The sequence below is a fragment of the Gorilla gorilla genome, chromosome 5 (assembly GCF_029281585.2).
Source record: "Gorilla gorilla gorilla isolate KB3781 chromosome 5, NHGRI_mGorGor1-v2.1_pri, whole genome shotgun sequence".
Classification (NCBI taxonomy): Eukaryota; Metazoa; Chordata; class Mammalia; order Primates; family Hominidae; genus Gorilla; species Gorilla gorilla.
In genome coordinates this window covers 44,650,786-44,666,690 of record NC_073229.2, presented here as the reverse complement: position 1 = coordinate 44,666,690, position 15,905 = coordinate 44,650,786, and the positions used below count along the sequence as shown (strand labels likewise).

Sequence of the window (15,905 nt, the reverse complement as noted above, 5' to 3'; positions counted from 1 at the left end):
GAAGAAAAGTGAGAAATACAGAGTGACAATTTGGCCCTGTGAGATCAGTGAATGTTTAACAGGCAAAAGAAGTCTAAATTGATTTCTGATGGATGGATGGGAGGTAGCTATGAAATGGGTGGTGGCAGAGGTAAAATATTGGCATAGGGAGCTTGTGCATATATCTATGGATAAGTGTAAAGATTAAACTTTTTGCAGTAATTCAATGTACCTCCAAAATTCAGTATGAGTTTGATAAGAAAGGAGGCTAAAAGTGTAAGCTTTATACAAATCAAAAGAAGACAAATGTTCTTGCATAGATATAAAGCTATCAAGGGATTATGAGACATAAATTCAAATAGGCAGATTTCTAATTTGAAATCTCAGTCTGGCAGAAAATGGATGGAAAAACCTGGAGGAAGAGTGATGAGTTAGAAAACTATTATGTCAATCAAAATATGAGCTATTAGGGTAGCATTTTTGATTAAGAAAATGGTAGAATTAGACAAATGTTAAAAGATAGAATCAACAGGATGTTGATCTTGGCAGGGTTCCCTGGATCCAGATTCTGAAAATGGAATTTGTGTTCACATAATTTATGGGGGGAGTCAGAGGAAGAGGAGGGGATAAAGCAAGTTTGGGCAGATGAGCAAAGTTAGCCCCACAATGCATTCTCAGCTAATAAAATATGTCAGCTGCCTCCAGTCTATGAGATTATGGAACAAAATAACAGAGGGACCCACAGGTTGAAGTTATGGGGAAGCTTGACCTTCCATGTCAGCCAGTAATTGGCCTAGGTGTTCTGAGTAAGGAGAGAGAGAGTGCTTGTTCTCTTGGTAGAGATTGCTCTCTTTTGGCCAAGGGAAATTCTCTAGAGAAAGTGCCAGCTGTGAACTGTTTCCAAGCAACATTCACAGCAGTTGGGAGATGGATGCACATGCTATATCCAGGAGATCTGGAAGGGGAATTCGCAATGTTCAGGATAACATAGAGGTGGTCGAATATTGGAAGTGAGGGAAGATAATATTCAGGATTACAGAGTAGGAATTTACTATTTTTTAGGAAATACATGAAGTATAGTAGGATTGTGGGGAAGAATATTGCCACATATATGTGGACATATACAGAAGGCGATTGCTATGGTTTCAATATTTGTCGCTTCCAAAACTCATTTTAAAATGTTATCCTGGCCGGGTGCAGTGGCTCATGCCTGTAATCCCAGCACTTTGGAAGTCCGAGGCAGGTGGATCACGAGGTCAGGAGTTCAACACCAGCCTGGCCAACATGAAGAAAGACTGTCTCTACTAATAATACAAAAATTAGCTGGGCGTGGTGCGTGCCTGTAATCCCAGCTACTCGGGAGGCTGAAGCAGGAGAATTGCTTGAACCCAGGAGGTGGAGATTGCAGTGAGCCAAGATTGCACCTCTGCACTCCAGCCTGGGCAACAGAGCAAGACTCCATCTCGAAAAAAAATTAAAAAAAAAAAAAAGTGTTATCTTCAATGTAGAAGTATTAATAGGTGGGGCCCTTAAGAGATGATTGGATCATGAGGGCTCTGTGTTCGTGAATGGATTAATCCATTCATAGACTAATGAGTGAATGGATTATGTGTTATCATGGGATTAGGCCTGCTGGCTTTATAAGAAGAGGAAGAGAAACCCAAGCTAACATGCTTAACCCCCTGGTCATGTAATGCCCTGCACCACCTTAGGACTCTGCAGAAAGTTTCCACCAGCAAAAAGTGTTCATCAGATGTGGCCATTTGACCTTGGATTTCTCAGTGTCCATAATTATGAGAAATAAATTGCTTTTCTTATAAATTACCCAGTTTCTGGTATTCTGTTATGAGCAAGAGAAAACAGACTAAAACAGTGATGTTGGTAGAATCAGGTAGATGGCGTATAATGCAGGAGAATGTGTTGTTATAAAGCCAGGATACCCCTTGGGTTTTGATTCTTCAGATGTGCCTACTTCCCCCAACCATGTTATGAAATAGCATGAAAGCCTTTACCAGAAGCCAAGGCCATGCCCTTGAACTTCCCAGCCTGAAGTACTACAAGCTAAATAAACTTCTTTTCTTGATAAACTATCCAGTCTCAGGCATTCTGTTATAGCAATTCAGAGCAAACTAGTTATCCTCACTTTGTTTGTTTTTCTCAAAAGGTTCCTCTTGGTTTTGTCCATGAAGTCAGAGAATGATCTGGAATAACTCCATCCAGGGAATAATCTTTATTTCTTTTACTGGATCTGGCATTGGAGGGAATTTCTTTTTGTTTGCGAAGCATGTGTACATGTTTGTCATGAGTTCCAAGAAAAAACCCATAGACTTTATTCTTATCCACCTGGCTTTTACTAATGCAATGACACTTTGTGTCAGAGGAATCTCAGATGTAGTGTCAGCTTTTCATTTCAGTAACTTCCTAGATAATGCTGGTTGTAAAACTACAATTTATTTAGGGAAGGTAGCTTGGGGCCTTTCTGTCTGCACCACCTGTCTCCTCAGTGTGGTCCAGGCCATCACCATCAGTCCCAAGACCACCTTGTGGTCAAACTACGGACTGCCTGGCAAGTTCTTCCTTATCTCTTCCTCTTTTGGATCTTTAATGTTCTGATAAGCTCCAACTTGCTCTGCTACCTTAGAGCAGTTAATAGCATGAATAGGTCTGAAATTAGACCACATATTAGTTATTGCTATATGCCACTATCTAAGCAATAGTTTGGTGGGTTTTTCTCACTCTCATGGCTCTTTGTGATATCATCTTTCAGAGTCTCATGGGCTGGAGAAGTGGGTCCATGGCTTATCATCTGTATAAACATCACAAGCGTGTCTCCTGCCTTCAGAGCTCCAGGTTTGCAAATAATTCCAGCCCAGAGATCAGAGCTACTCAAAGTACTCTCATTCTCATAACCTGTTTCCTTTTCTTTTATTGGGCAGATTTTATTTTCTCCTTCTACATAGGTTCCAGCTTGACAAATGATTTTATGATATTAAGTATGAAAATATTTCTAACAGTTGGTTATGCCTGTGCCAGTCCCTTCATGCTGATCAGCAGGGCTTCCATTTGTTTAACTGCTGGCACACTCACTAAGAAGTTGGGAAAATTACTTTCTACATTAACTCCTCCAGTAACTATGTATATGTAAGAAACATGGCTGTGCTTTGGTCAAGGAATAGGCCGAGGCAGACATCTGGGCCAGAATGACTCAGCGAGTTTGGAACACAGGCGCACAATTCCATGGATAATGTAAACACAACTATGTAGCCATAACATGGGAAGGCCATCACTTGGCTCTGAGCCACTGTTGTCTATAAAATGTATAACTGCCCTGTTGACACTGTGCAGGTGCACTCGTGCCCAGAGAAAGAGAGAATCAAAGCTGTCCCTCTTTGCAGATAGACAGTGGGGAGCCAGGGCACAGCACAACTCGGCTCGTGACCAGAGAGAGAAAGAGTTAAGCTGATGACCCTGAAGGCAGGGGAGAGCCGGCCATACAGCTGTGTGTGGAAGGGGGCTGCTGAGAGGAGCTGCAGAGCTGTAGCAGACAGCTAGACAAGGCAGACAGTGTGAGAGAGCTAGTGTGAGTAAGCTGTTGTTGAGAGTTACTACTGAATAAAGCATCTTTCACCTGCCTGTGGCCCCCCCGAGTCTTCTTTCTGCTCATCCACCCACTCCCTTCAGACCTCAACATGACAATTGGCATAGTTGTGAACATGACAGTATATTATTTGGTGATTTTTTTGTCTTTGCCCAGCAAAAAGTTTGTCCTGCATAAATTAGCAGTGTCTTATAAAAATAGTGTGCTAAGCTGGGTCCTCCCAGAACCAGACATCAAGACAAAATTAAGTGTTGTTAGGGGAAATACCTGTCAGAGAAAATGTCAGCTGAGAGAATCATCAGACCACAGTGCGAGGATAGAGGGAAGAAGGTTGGATGGAAGCAACCTAGGCCACCTTGCAGCGTAAGTTGAGTTAAGCAAGGAAGGCCTGACACTAAATTCAGCTGTCGGAGGAGTCCTTAGTCTCCCAGAAACTTTGTCTGTCTTAGTATCCCTTATGCACTCAGTTATTAGCTGGAAACAGTTCATGGGATACTGAGCCACAGCAAAAACACAACAAAGCATTTGGGAATAGAACAGCTAGGGGCCCTGGTCAAATAATTTTACAGTATTTATGGTCCACAAGGTATATTCTTATGGCTGTTAAAAATGAGATTACTTTTTTTGTGTGTTTAAAAAGAAGTCTATTTCGAGGCAGTCAATCTGATTCAGGGGTTCCAAAAAAGTTGGGAAGACAAATTTCTTCTAGGCTTTCTTTTCACCATTGCTGTGATATGGCATTTGTCTTCATGCTTGTACAATTATTGATCCATCTCCTTTCTGAATAGGAAGGAAAAAGAGAAAGCAACAAGCATGAAGATGAAACATTTATGTGAGGAAAGCAAGATTTTGTGAGAAATTTCCACCAAATATTGTGCATATTTTTATTTGCAAAATTATATTACTTGGTCATTCCTATTTGCTAGGGTGTCTGAGAAATGTGCTTCCAGACCCACCAGCATTAAATTTTACAGGAACTGACAAGAGCTTGTCTCTTTGAGCTGAGGAAGAGACGTTTTCTTTTCCATTTGTGGCTAAAATTCTTCTATTTACTCTTCTTACTGGATACTAAAAGCCATTTTCACTTTTCCAAAGATTCAATATGAGCTCCACATCTCCACCTCCACCCTCTTTCTTCTTCAGTCGCTCCTCTTCCTCTGCTGTTGAAAAGAACAAGACTCAAACAGAAACCCGTTTTCCTCCTCAACACCTCTGACACTCACAGTCCTCACCCATGACATTGTTTACAACCTAATTTTCATTATTTACTGGAAAATGTTACTTCAAAAGAATGCCTACAAGGTATCTCAAAACATAAAATGGATAAAAGTAATTTTAATTAGCATTTAGCAATTGATACATTCAGATTTATGTTCATCAAATTGTTTGGAGGAGGTATATTTCACCTATCTGTTCATAGGAATCTGGAGATTGTTTCAAGCTATACGTTATATCTCTTTATCTAGTCATGCCATATATATGTCATATATAGTTCTAAATGTTTTTCCATGGCTATTTTAATCAAAACAAAGAAATTTTGGAATTCAAATAAAACAATATGAACATTTTAAAATAAAAATTTAGAATTTTAGAATTCAAATTTGAGGAGTTTTAGAATTCAAATAAAACAATAAATTTTTATAACTAAAACCAAACTTTTTTAATTTCATGACTTTATACTACTAATTAATGTAAATAAAAATTTACTGTTCAGATAGTCTCTAATTTACTGTTTTTAAAATCATGTACACATGCTGTTTCTTTTAGAATTCAAAACAATAAAGTTATTTTATAATTCAAAACCAAGTTTTTTATTTTCATGACTTTATGCTATTATTAGTGCAAATGATATAAAGTTACAGCTTTAATAATCTACAAGTCATTCAACTTTTAAAAGTAAGTATCATGTTGCTTCTTTATGAGATTTATTTATTTATTTATTTATCTATTTTTGAGACAGAGTCTCCCTCTGTTACACAGGCTGGAGTGCAATGGCGCAATCTCGGCTCACTGCAACCTCCGCCTCCCAGGTTCAAGTGATTCTCCTGCCTCAGCATCCCGAGTAGTTGGGATTACAGGCGCCCACCACCACATCAGGCTAATTTTTTGTAATTTTAGTAGAGACGGGGTTTCACTATGTTGGCCAGGCTGGTCTCGAACTCCTGACCTTAGGTGATCCACCTGCCTTGGCCTCTCAAAGTGCTGGGATTACAGGCGTGAGCCACTGTGTCCAGCCCTAGATTTATTAATTTAAAAAACATTTTAATTACAGTGAATCAACTAATGGAAACTTAAACACAGTTTGAAAGCACTGGCCTAACCTATCATTAGTTCTTTTCATCTTAGAAAAGATAGACCACTGTAGACACTATTGATTATCTGAATGCTGGTAATTCAAGTGTAGGACCCACATGATGAAGCCAGTGAAGACTTCTCTAGGTGGCCCCAACCTTTCTGCAAATAAACTGAAAATCAGGGAGGGCTGGACAGTGCAAAAAGAAAAGAAAAAGAAAATCTCATGAGATAAACAGATAAACAGGCTTAACAGATAAACAGGTTGAGCAAGAATGCTACAAGTCTATTCGCCGTACTTAATATTTATTTATTTATTTATTTTAAATATATAATATAGAAAACACTTAATAGCATGAATTATGTATGCTTTTAGTGAGTAATCGCATTGACATTTGAGAGGGAAACATTTCTTTACTGGTCCAAACTAGACAAAGCTACTGATTCAAGGTACCATTTATTACCTAGGTAAAGAAGACTGCCTCTTATGGAAATTGCCAGCAACAAACAAATTGTCCCTGTTCTGATTTGCCTCTTATTTTGGTATTTCCCCCATTCTTCTTAGCTCCACAGCTGTTTTTAACAGCAGTTGTTCTAAGCGCTGTTACTCAAGATAACCGAGCTTTTTCCAATCTACCCAGCTCAATTTGGTTAAAGTTCATATGCCAGGTTGCTGGGCATTGTGTTAATGGAATATGATGGTTATTGCCCTGCAAAGGATGGGGACTGAGAAAGGAAGTCACATGACAACATTCTAACAAAATAGAAAAAAACATAAAACACGACTAAATCAAGAGATACAGCAGTTCTGAGAAAGCCATATCACATCACAGTGAAGCAATGAAGAATAACCCATGAAGTCCAAGTTAGGGAGGTACCAGAGGGTGGAGGGGGAAGGTATGGACATGAGAATTCCTCTATGAGGAAAAGCAAAGAGCCTATTTGTGTGATTTAGGGTAGAACTAACTTAAACAACAAGCCTGGAAAATTGGAGATGATGATGTGAAACGGTTTGAAATCCAGATTAAGGAGACTGGAGATCCTTCAAAGAACTTTGAGCAGAGCAGTTTATATTGCCAAACTGAAAGTTAGGAATTGTCCTCACAGTGGACTTTTAGGAAGTGTGGAAGGTGGTGAGACTGCAGAAGGAGAGACCAGTTAGGAAGATATTGAAATAAAGAAACCCTGGACCATATTTTTCTGTTTGGTTTCTGATGACAGTGAGGACAAATACGCAGCTGTGACCCAGGTCTTATCACAGGGTCTGATCCAGAAATTCCTTCACTATGTGTACAAGGAATGGGCAAGTGAGTGAATAAAAGGAAAGAGACAGATTCGAGGGATTGCACAGCAAGAACTTCACACAGTATGGATATTTCCATGGAGAAGCAGAAGTCAGAAAAATTTTGAAGTTTTGAACTCAGGTGCTAGGCACTTAGAAGTTTCTGACTTGACGTCTATTGAAAGGATAAAGGAATTCATAAATATGGAAATATTTGTTGAATGAATGAGTGAGCAGCTGTGCAGAAGAACTGATGGAGGAACCTTGAGCTAAGATGGAGGAAAGCACATGTTTTACAGTTAGAAAAGTATCTGCTTTCCACATCTGGCTTGGCCCCTTAGCATGAGTGTAGTTTTAGGAAAGTTATTTTACTCCTAGGAGGTCTAGCTTCTTTTGTAAATGGCAGGTAATCACACATAGATTTATGTAAAAATGAAATTGGATAAGTAAAGTGATTCCTTTTTTAGTGTGCCCCACAGATTAAAAATATGGTGGTGATTATTCCTATGAGGTCCTTTTGCTAGCATTTTGAATGGGAATATCTCATCCTATATGGTTTCAAGTGCAGATTTAAATTAAAGGGAGAAAATTTTAGCCAGGAGATAATTTTGGAAGCCATTTCCTTCAATAGATGGACATTTCTGAGGGAATAAAGATCCAGATGAGAATAGAAAAGGAAGTCTCATCAAAAGTAAGACACAAGTGGCCTCATTGGGAAGTCCAAAAGGTCTTCTCCCTGGGTGAGCAGAGAATAGTGTGAACACTGCAGCCCTTGGACACTGTATCCTTCTGATCACTGAGGTAAAAAGGGGGCCGGGTGTGGTGGCTCATGCCTGTAATCCTAGTGCTTTGGGAAGCTGAGGTGGGAGGATCATTTGAGGCCATGAGTTTGAGATAAGCCTGGGCAATATAGTAATCCTAGTGCTTTGGGAAGCTGAGGTGGGAGGATCATTTGAGGCCGTGAGTTTGAGATAAGCCTGGGCAATATAGTGAGACTCCTTTCTCTATAAAAAGTAAAATAAAATTAAATTTAAAAATTAAATAAAAGAGACCCCTCTCACATTGGCTTATTTGGCTAGGACTCTAAAACCAGTGTTTCTGTACCAGGACAAATGAAAATACAAACAGCAGTGCTTTGGGGACTGAAAGCATTAAGCATGATTCTGCCCCACAATCTGGAGGAACATTTTATTGCAGTCAGCTCCTAGTGCATTCCATGATCAAAAGTGTCCTGTTTCAGCCAAAGAAAGAGCAAATTTATCTTCATGAGGCAAAATAAATCAATTGTCCTCTTTGCTACATAAAGAGAACATGAAATACTCTGTGCTAGTAGTAATCAGTGGGACATATTTAGGAAAAAGAAAAGGAGGTCTGAATGTCTATCTGATTTTAACAAAACTGAAAATATTTGGGGGGAAAGAGGAAATGTAGAGAATGGACTAGAAATTTGGCCAGTTACAGAACAATGTGCTTGAGGCTGACAGATTGTCTTTGATCTTCTGAATCATCCATGGAAGGAAGTAAAGGACATCCTTTAAGGAGCTCCCAGTTTGGGGGCGGATGAAGATTAATTCAATTTTTTCACTTAAGAAAATAACCCTGAGTTTCTAACTATGCCAGGCATTGCTCTAGAAGCAAGGAAATAGAGCAGTGATCAAATGGAAACAGCTCCCCTACACTCCTTACCCCTACCAAATAATCCTGGTCTCAATGAATATATTGGGGAAGGAGCAAGGTCAATAAACAAAACATGCAATGTCAGATCTTCATAAGCTTTTCTTTAAAAAAAATAGAGGAGTGGCTGAGTGCGGTGGCTCATGCCTGTAATCCCAGCACTTTAGAAGGCCAAGGCGGGTGGATCATGAAGTCAAGAGTTCAAGACCAGCCTGGCCAAAAAGGTGAAACCCCGTCTCTACTAAAAATACAAAAATTAACTGGTGTGGTGGTGGGCACCTGTCATACCAGCTACAAGGGAGGCTGAGGCAGGAGAATGGCTTGAACCCGGGAGGCGGAGGTTGCAGTGGGCCGAGATTGCCCCACTGCACTCCAGCCTGGGTGACAGACCAAGACTCTGTCTCAAAAAAAAAAAAAAAAAAGAGGAGTAAAAGTGAAAAAAAAAATAAAGCAGTAAGTAGGGACAGAAAATGCAAGTGGGGTGGCTCAATTACAAGACAGTTGAAGTAGGTCTCACTGACAATAAGAGTTCCCAGTGTTAGGGCCTTTGTGTTTCTCATTAGAAAGGGTGAAGGCTCCATTCCAGGAAAGGAACAGGAATTCTGCCTACCCACAGCTGCTCTGGCCCAGCTCAGCCCCTGGGCAACTGTGCTGAGAGACTCACGCATGACATTTCAAAGTGACAGACCAACTCACCTTCATGGAAGATGCAGCCATGGTGGAATTCCCAGTGTAGCAGGGAATTCCCAGGGAAGCAGGTTTGACCTCAGCTTTCTCAGTTAACAGTGCACAGAAGCACCTGCTGAGTAGTTTCAGCCACTCCACTTCCCTATAGGTAAGGGTGCCCAAATGGTGAGAACCATGGAAGGAACATGCAACTATTGGCCATGTGAGATAAAAGGATGCAAAAAGAATTCATGTTTATATATTTATGTACACAGATGAGTACACAGACACTAATAGGAGTGATTGCTTATAGTTGGTAGGGTAACTGGGTGGTTTGGGACTGAGGTGGAAGCAGGATTGTTTATTGTATTTTTTAATATATGTGGTTATTAAACCCTAGAAGTGCAGTACCTATTGAAAACCACGAAACAAACAATTCCAGGTATTTTTTTTTTGGAGCTTGAGGGCCATCCCTTGTTTGCTCCTTGGGCTCGTGGCTTTCTTTCGTTTCTTTTTCTTTCTCTTAGTTTTGTCACTTGAATCTTTACTACTGTTACCAGATTCCTTGCATTTACTCTTAACTGATCAGAAAAGGAAGAATGTGACTTTTAATGGACATTTTTTCCCTAAAGTTATTTCTTTTGTTATCCTGGAGATCTGCATACACACACAGAGCTATAAAGAACAGTCAGATGCCCGTCTAGTACACATCAGGCATGCTTCAATAACTACCTACATTTTCAAACTTGTTTCTTTTACTATTATTTTGATATAATTATAGATTCAAGGAAGTTGCAAAGTTAGTACAGAGACCCCATGTTTACCTGCATGGTCACATTTTACATAACTAAAGTACAATAACAAAACCAGGAAATTGCCATTACTAGTGTGTATATGTATAGTTCTAAGCCGTTTAATAACGTTTAGATTTGTACAAACTCCATTATGATCAATATAAATAATTATTCCATCACCACAAAAATCTCCCTTCTGATATCCCTTTATATTTACATCCACCTCCTAACCTCGTATTCTCCCTATACCCATCATTTATAATCCCCGGCAATTGCTGATCTGTTTTACATCACTACAATTTTGTCTGTATATGTATACAAATGTTGTCATGTATTTGTACGTGTATATGAAATATATAAACACATACATATATAAAATCATACAGTATGTGAACTTCAGAGATTTTTTTCCACTCAGCATGAGGGAAGAGAAAGACCCTCTCATATTGTTTTATATTATTTTATACCCAGTACCTGTTTTAAGAAAAAACAACAAGGAAGTAAAACCAAAGACAGGCAGCCCGGTGCCAGGCCCAAAACCAGGCCTGGGCCTGCCTGGCCTAAACCCAGTAGTTAAAAATCAACTCATAACTTAGAAACCAATGTTATTCATAGATTCCAGACATATAATAGAAGAACATTGTGAAACTCCCTGCCCTGTTCTGTTTCTCTCTGACCACCGGTGCATGCAGCCCCTGTCACGTACTGCCTGCTTGCTCAAATCAGTCACAACCCTTTCATGTGAAAGCTTTAGTGTTGTGAGCCCTTAAAAGGGACAGAAATTGTGCATTCAGGGAGCTCGGATTTTAAGGCAGTAGCTTGCCGATGCTCCCAGCTGAATAAAACCCTTCCTTCTACTACTCGGTGTCTGAGAGGTTTTATCTGAGGCTCGTCCTGCTACAAGCATAATGCCCTCAAGATCTATCTAAATTGTTGAATGTATCAATGTTTAATTTTTTATGGCTGAATAGTACTCCATTGTACAAATTGCCACATTATGTTTAACCACTCACCTATTAAGAGACATTATGATTGTTTTCAGTTTTGGCTATTCCAAATAAAACTGCTGTGAACATTCCTGCACAAGTTTTGAATAACGCTGCAATAAACATGAGAATGCAGATATCTCTTCAGTGTACTGATTTCATTTCCTTTGACTGTATACCCAATAGTGGGATTGCTAGATCATATGATAGTTCTATTTTTAATTTTTTATGTAATCTCCATACTGTTTTCTGAAATGGCTGTACTAATTTTCATTCCACAGAGAGTGTACAAGATTTCTCTTTTCTCCATATTCTCTCCAACATTTGTTATCTTCTGTCTTTTTTATAACAGCTGTTCTAACAAGTGTGAGGTAGTTTTTCATTATGGTTTTAATTTGCCTTTCCCTCATGATTAGTGATGTTGAGCATTTTTTCATGTACCTGTTGTCCATTTGTATGTCTTCTTTTGAGAAATGTCTATTCAGGTTCTTTGCCTACTTTTTAATTAGGTTCTTTGTTTTCTTAATATTGAGTTGTTCGAGTTCCTTATATATTTTGTACATTAACCCCTTATCAGATGTATGGTTTGCAAATATATTCTCCCATTCCATAGATTGTTTCTTTATTATTCCCTTGGCTGTGCAGAAGCTTTTTGATTTAACATAATCATACGTTTTAATTTTTGCTTTTGTTTGCCTGTGATTTTGAAGTCATGTCCAAAAAATCATTGCTCAGATCCATGTCATGGAGCTTTCCCCCTGTTTTCTTCTAGTAGTTTTACAGCTTCAGGTCTTACATTTAAGCCTTTTCACTCATTTTGAGTTGATTTTTGTATACAGTGTGAGATGAGGGTCTAATTTCATTCTTCTGCATGTAGGTTTAGAGCAAACTGTGCCATCTTGGCTCACTGCAACCTCCGCCTCTCGGGTTCAAGCAATTATCCTGCCTCATCCCCTCCCCCCCCACCCCCGAGTAGGTGAGATTACATGCGCACACCACCACGCCAGGCTAATTTTTTGTGTTTTTAGTAGAGATAGGGTTTCACCATGTTGGCTGGGATGGTCTCAAACTCCTGACCTCAAGTGATTCGCTTGCCTCGGCTTCTCAAAGTGCTGGGATTACAGGTAAGAGCCACTGCACCCAGCTGCAAACATCTTTAATTCTAATGTTTGTCTTTCACAACAACTCTTCCAGTGCAGAGTAAAAGAAAACTATTTGGTAAATGTTACCAAAATTACTAGTGTATTTATTCTTTTGATCCAGAGTTTCTCTTCTAGGCCTTGATTCTACAGATACACTTGCTCTTGTGAGAATTACAACAGGAAAATTACTACACATTGAAGCATTTGTTATTTTATAAACACAATTAGATATCTAGCAAAATGAGCTAGTTTTCTGGCTATTTGAAAAATAGTCATTAAGTATCCATTTATACAAAGGAATTTTATAGAATATATGAAAAAATAAGGAAGTTCAAAATGTACTGATACGGAATTGAAACGGGAAAAGTTCCCTTGGTCTCTTTGCAGGGCGTTCAACAGGGAGAGTGGCTCGCTTCTTCAGTGCCCTGCTGCTCAGACCTCTAGGGGAGCATACAGATGGACAGGCTTGGGCCTCCAACCCCACGGCAGCATCTAGAGGTAGATGTTTACAGCTCCTGAAGCCCCAGTGGGCGTGCGCCCTGTGCTCTTTTAGTTTTGCTGCCTATAAGCGGCTTATGTTAACCAGCTCAATTAGATCCTCTTCTTTGTCGTAAGGACAGAGGGCTTTCTGTATCCCGGGTTCTTGCCTTGGTGTATTGGAAGAATCAGATTACACCTGGGCTTAGAGAATGAGTGCAATGTTTTATTGAGTGGAGGTAGTTTTCAGCAGATGAGGGATGGAGTGGGAAGGTTTTCCCCTGGATTCCTGCCGCTCAGCAGCCCCGGCTCTCCTCCAACCGCCCTGAGCAAACTCCAAGTCGTTCGGCCGGTTGGTCGATGGCCTGCAGGCTTGCCGGTACCTGTCAGCGTGCTCTCGACACCCTCTCCACATCCAGGTGCTTGTGTGTTCCTCTGCCAATGTGTTTGTCTTGACGTCCAGCCGCGTGTGTGTCTGCCTGCTAGAGTCTTGAGGCTTTTATAGGCACAGGATACGGGCATGGCGGGCCAGGGTTGTCCTGGGAGAGGCAACATTTGGGTGCAAAAGCAGGAGTGCCGAGTGCCTGTCCTCACCTAGGTCTGTGGGCACAGGCCCGGGGGTGGAGCCCTTGAGAGGGACCCACCCGTCTCCTCCCAGCACTTCCTTGCCCCTCTTCAGTATCAGAATGATATCTAAGGTGTAAATTTAATTAACAAAAGAGAAGCAATGCAAGAGTAATAGTATTCTAAAAATGTGGAATATATATTTAAGTTGTTATTATATCCATGAACAATCTCTGGAGGAATGCAAAAGAAACTCTTAAGTGTTGGCAGAAACTAAGAAAATAGAGTCATAGTACATAGAATTTCATAAATCTCATTTTGTATATTTCTGTAGTGTCTTATTTATTAAACATATGATTGCATCGTTTTTTCAAAATGAATAAATTAAGTTTGAAAACAATTTGTGGCTTCGTTCTAGACATCATTCATTAATGTCTTTGCACTTCTCACAATGCTATCAGTGTCTTTATCATCAAAGAGCTACAAAATAATCTGGTTCTACATTAATTTAAATGAATAATTCAGTTATTAATTTCTTAAAATGGAATCATTAAATACACATATTTGGTGAGAATACATAGTTCTGGCAATCAGATATCTGATGAGGCCATTTTGAAAAATACTTGCTACTATTTTACTTTTTACACGTTTATAGCACAAAATGTTAAAATTGATAGACAGGCTTTCCCGCCATGTTTTAGAGTCCCTTTACCATGTCTCTGCTGTAGCCCTTGTAAACATTTGGGTTTTTCACCCCTCTACTTAAAAATGGTGAACGCTTACTTCTTTTCTGGTTTGGCTTTTTGGCTGTCTACATGGCTTTTACATAATTTATGTTATTATATTACACTGTAATTTAGGAACTTCTTTTCCTCATATCACTGTGGCTTACATGAAGGCAAGGAGCATGCTATCTATCTCAGTCTCATAACTTTTCTGTGGCAGCCTTTTCCTAGTATCTAACATAGAAAGTAAGACAAAGTAAGTGTTGGTATTTGACTCAAAAGGAAAAAAATGTAAGGATCTGGAAATAATAGTAAGAATGACATATTAAAACTGAATCATACACCTGTAATCCCAGCACTTTGGGAGGCCGAGGCGGGTGGATCACCTGAGGTCAGGAATTTGAGACCAGCCTGGCCAAGATGGTGAAACCCTGTCTCTACTAAAAATGAAAAAATTAGCGAGGCGCCTGTAATCCCAGCTACTTGGGAGGCTGAGGCAGAGAATTGCTTGAACCTGGGAGGCAGAGGTTGCAGTGAGCCGAGATGGCACCACTACGCTCCAGCCTGGGCGACAGAGTGAGACTGCATCTCAAAACAACAACAACAACAACAACAACAACAAAAACTGAATCATGGGCCAGATGGTGGCTCACACCTGTAATCCCAGCTTTTGAGAGGCCAAGGTGGGAGAAATGCTTGAGCCCAGGAGTTCAAGACCAGCCTGGGCAATTTTGTGAGACCCTCATCTCTACCAAAAAAAGAAAAAAAAAAAATTAAATTAACTAGACATGATGGTATGCGCCTATAATCCCAGTTACTTGGGAGGCTCACGTGGAAGGATCCCTTGAGCCCAGGAGTTCAAAGCTGCAGTAAGCAATGATCATGCCACTGCACTCCAGCCTGGGTGACAGAGACCTTGTCTCTAAAAAATAAAACACTGAAGAAAATATTATTGAGTATTAAGAATAGACATGAGGGCTGGGCACCGTGGCTCATGCCTATAATCCCAACCCTTTGGGAGGCCGAGGCGGGCGGATCATGAGGTCAGGAGATCGAGACCATCCTGGCTAACACGGTGAAACCCTGTCTCTACTAAAAAAATACAAAAAGTTAGCTGGGCTTGGTGGCGGGCGCCTGTAGTCCCAGCTACTCAGGAGGCTGAGGCAGGAGAATGGCGTGAATCCTGGAGGCGGAGCTTGCAGTGAGCCGAGATAGCGCCACTGCACTCCAGCCTGGGCGGCAGAGCGAGACTCTTATCTCAAAAAAAAAAAAAAAAAAAAAAAAAAAAAGAGATGTGTAACTAGTGATGTAATGCCCAACCTTGTTTTTACTAACCTTTTTAGACTCTCCCTTTTCCTTTAATCACCTAGCCTTGTTTCCACCTGAATTGACTCTCCCTTAGCTAAGAGAGCCAGACTCACTCCATCTTGGCTCTTTCACTGGCAGCCCCTTCCTCAAGGACTTAACTTGTGCAAGCTGACTCCCAGCACACCCACGAATGCAATTAACTGATAAGATACTGTGGCAAGCTATATCCGGAATTCCTAGGAATTCATCTGATTGATAACGCCCAAAGCCCCGAGTCTGTCACCTTGTAATAGTCTTAAAGCCCCTGCACCTGGAACTGTTTACTTTCCTGTAACCATTTATCCTTTTAACTTTTTGCCTACTTTATTTCTGTAAAATTGTTTTAACTAGATCCCCCTCCCCTTTCTAAACCAAAGTA

The 15,905-nt window shown here is 40.2% G+C and overlaps 1 protein-coding gene across 1 annotated transcript in view; it reads right to left on the bottom strand.

Moving 5' to 3' along the window:
* Positions 1-4,447: 4,447 nt before the first annotated feature.
* Positions 4,448-15,905, bottom strand: part of LOC109027415 (uncharacterized) — a 104,440-nt gene continuing 92,982 nt past the window's right edge. The window contains exon 5 of the mRNA XM_063707313.1: positions 4,448-4,737. Within this exon, the coding sequence (XP_063563383.1) occupies positions 4,646-4,737 (92 nt within the window). The 3' untranslated portion in view covers positions 4,448-4,645. The remainder of the gene's footprint in view (positions 4,738-15,905) is intronic.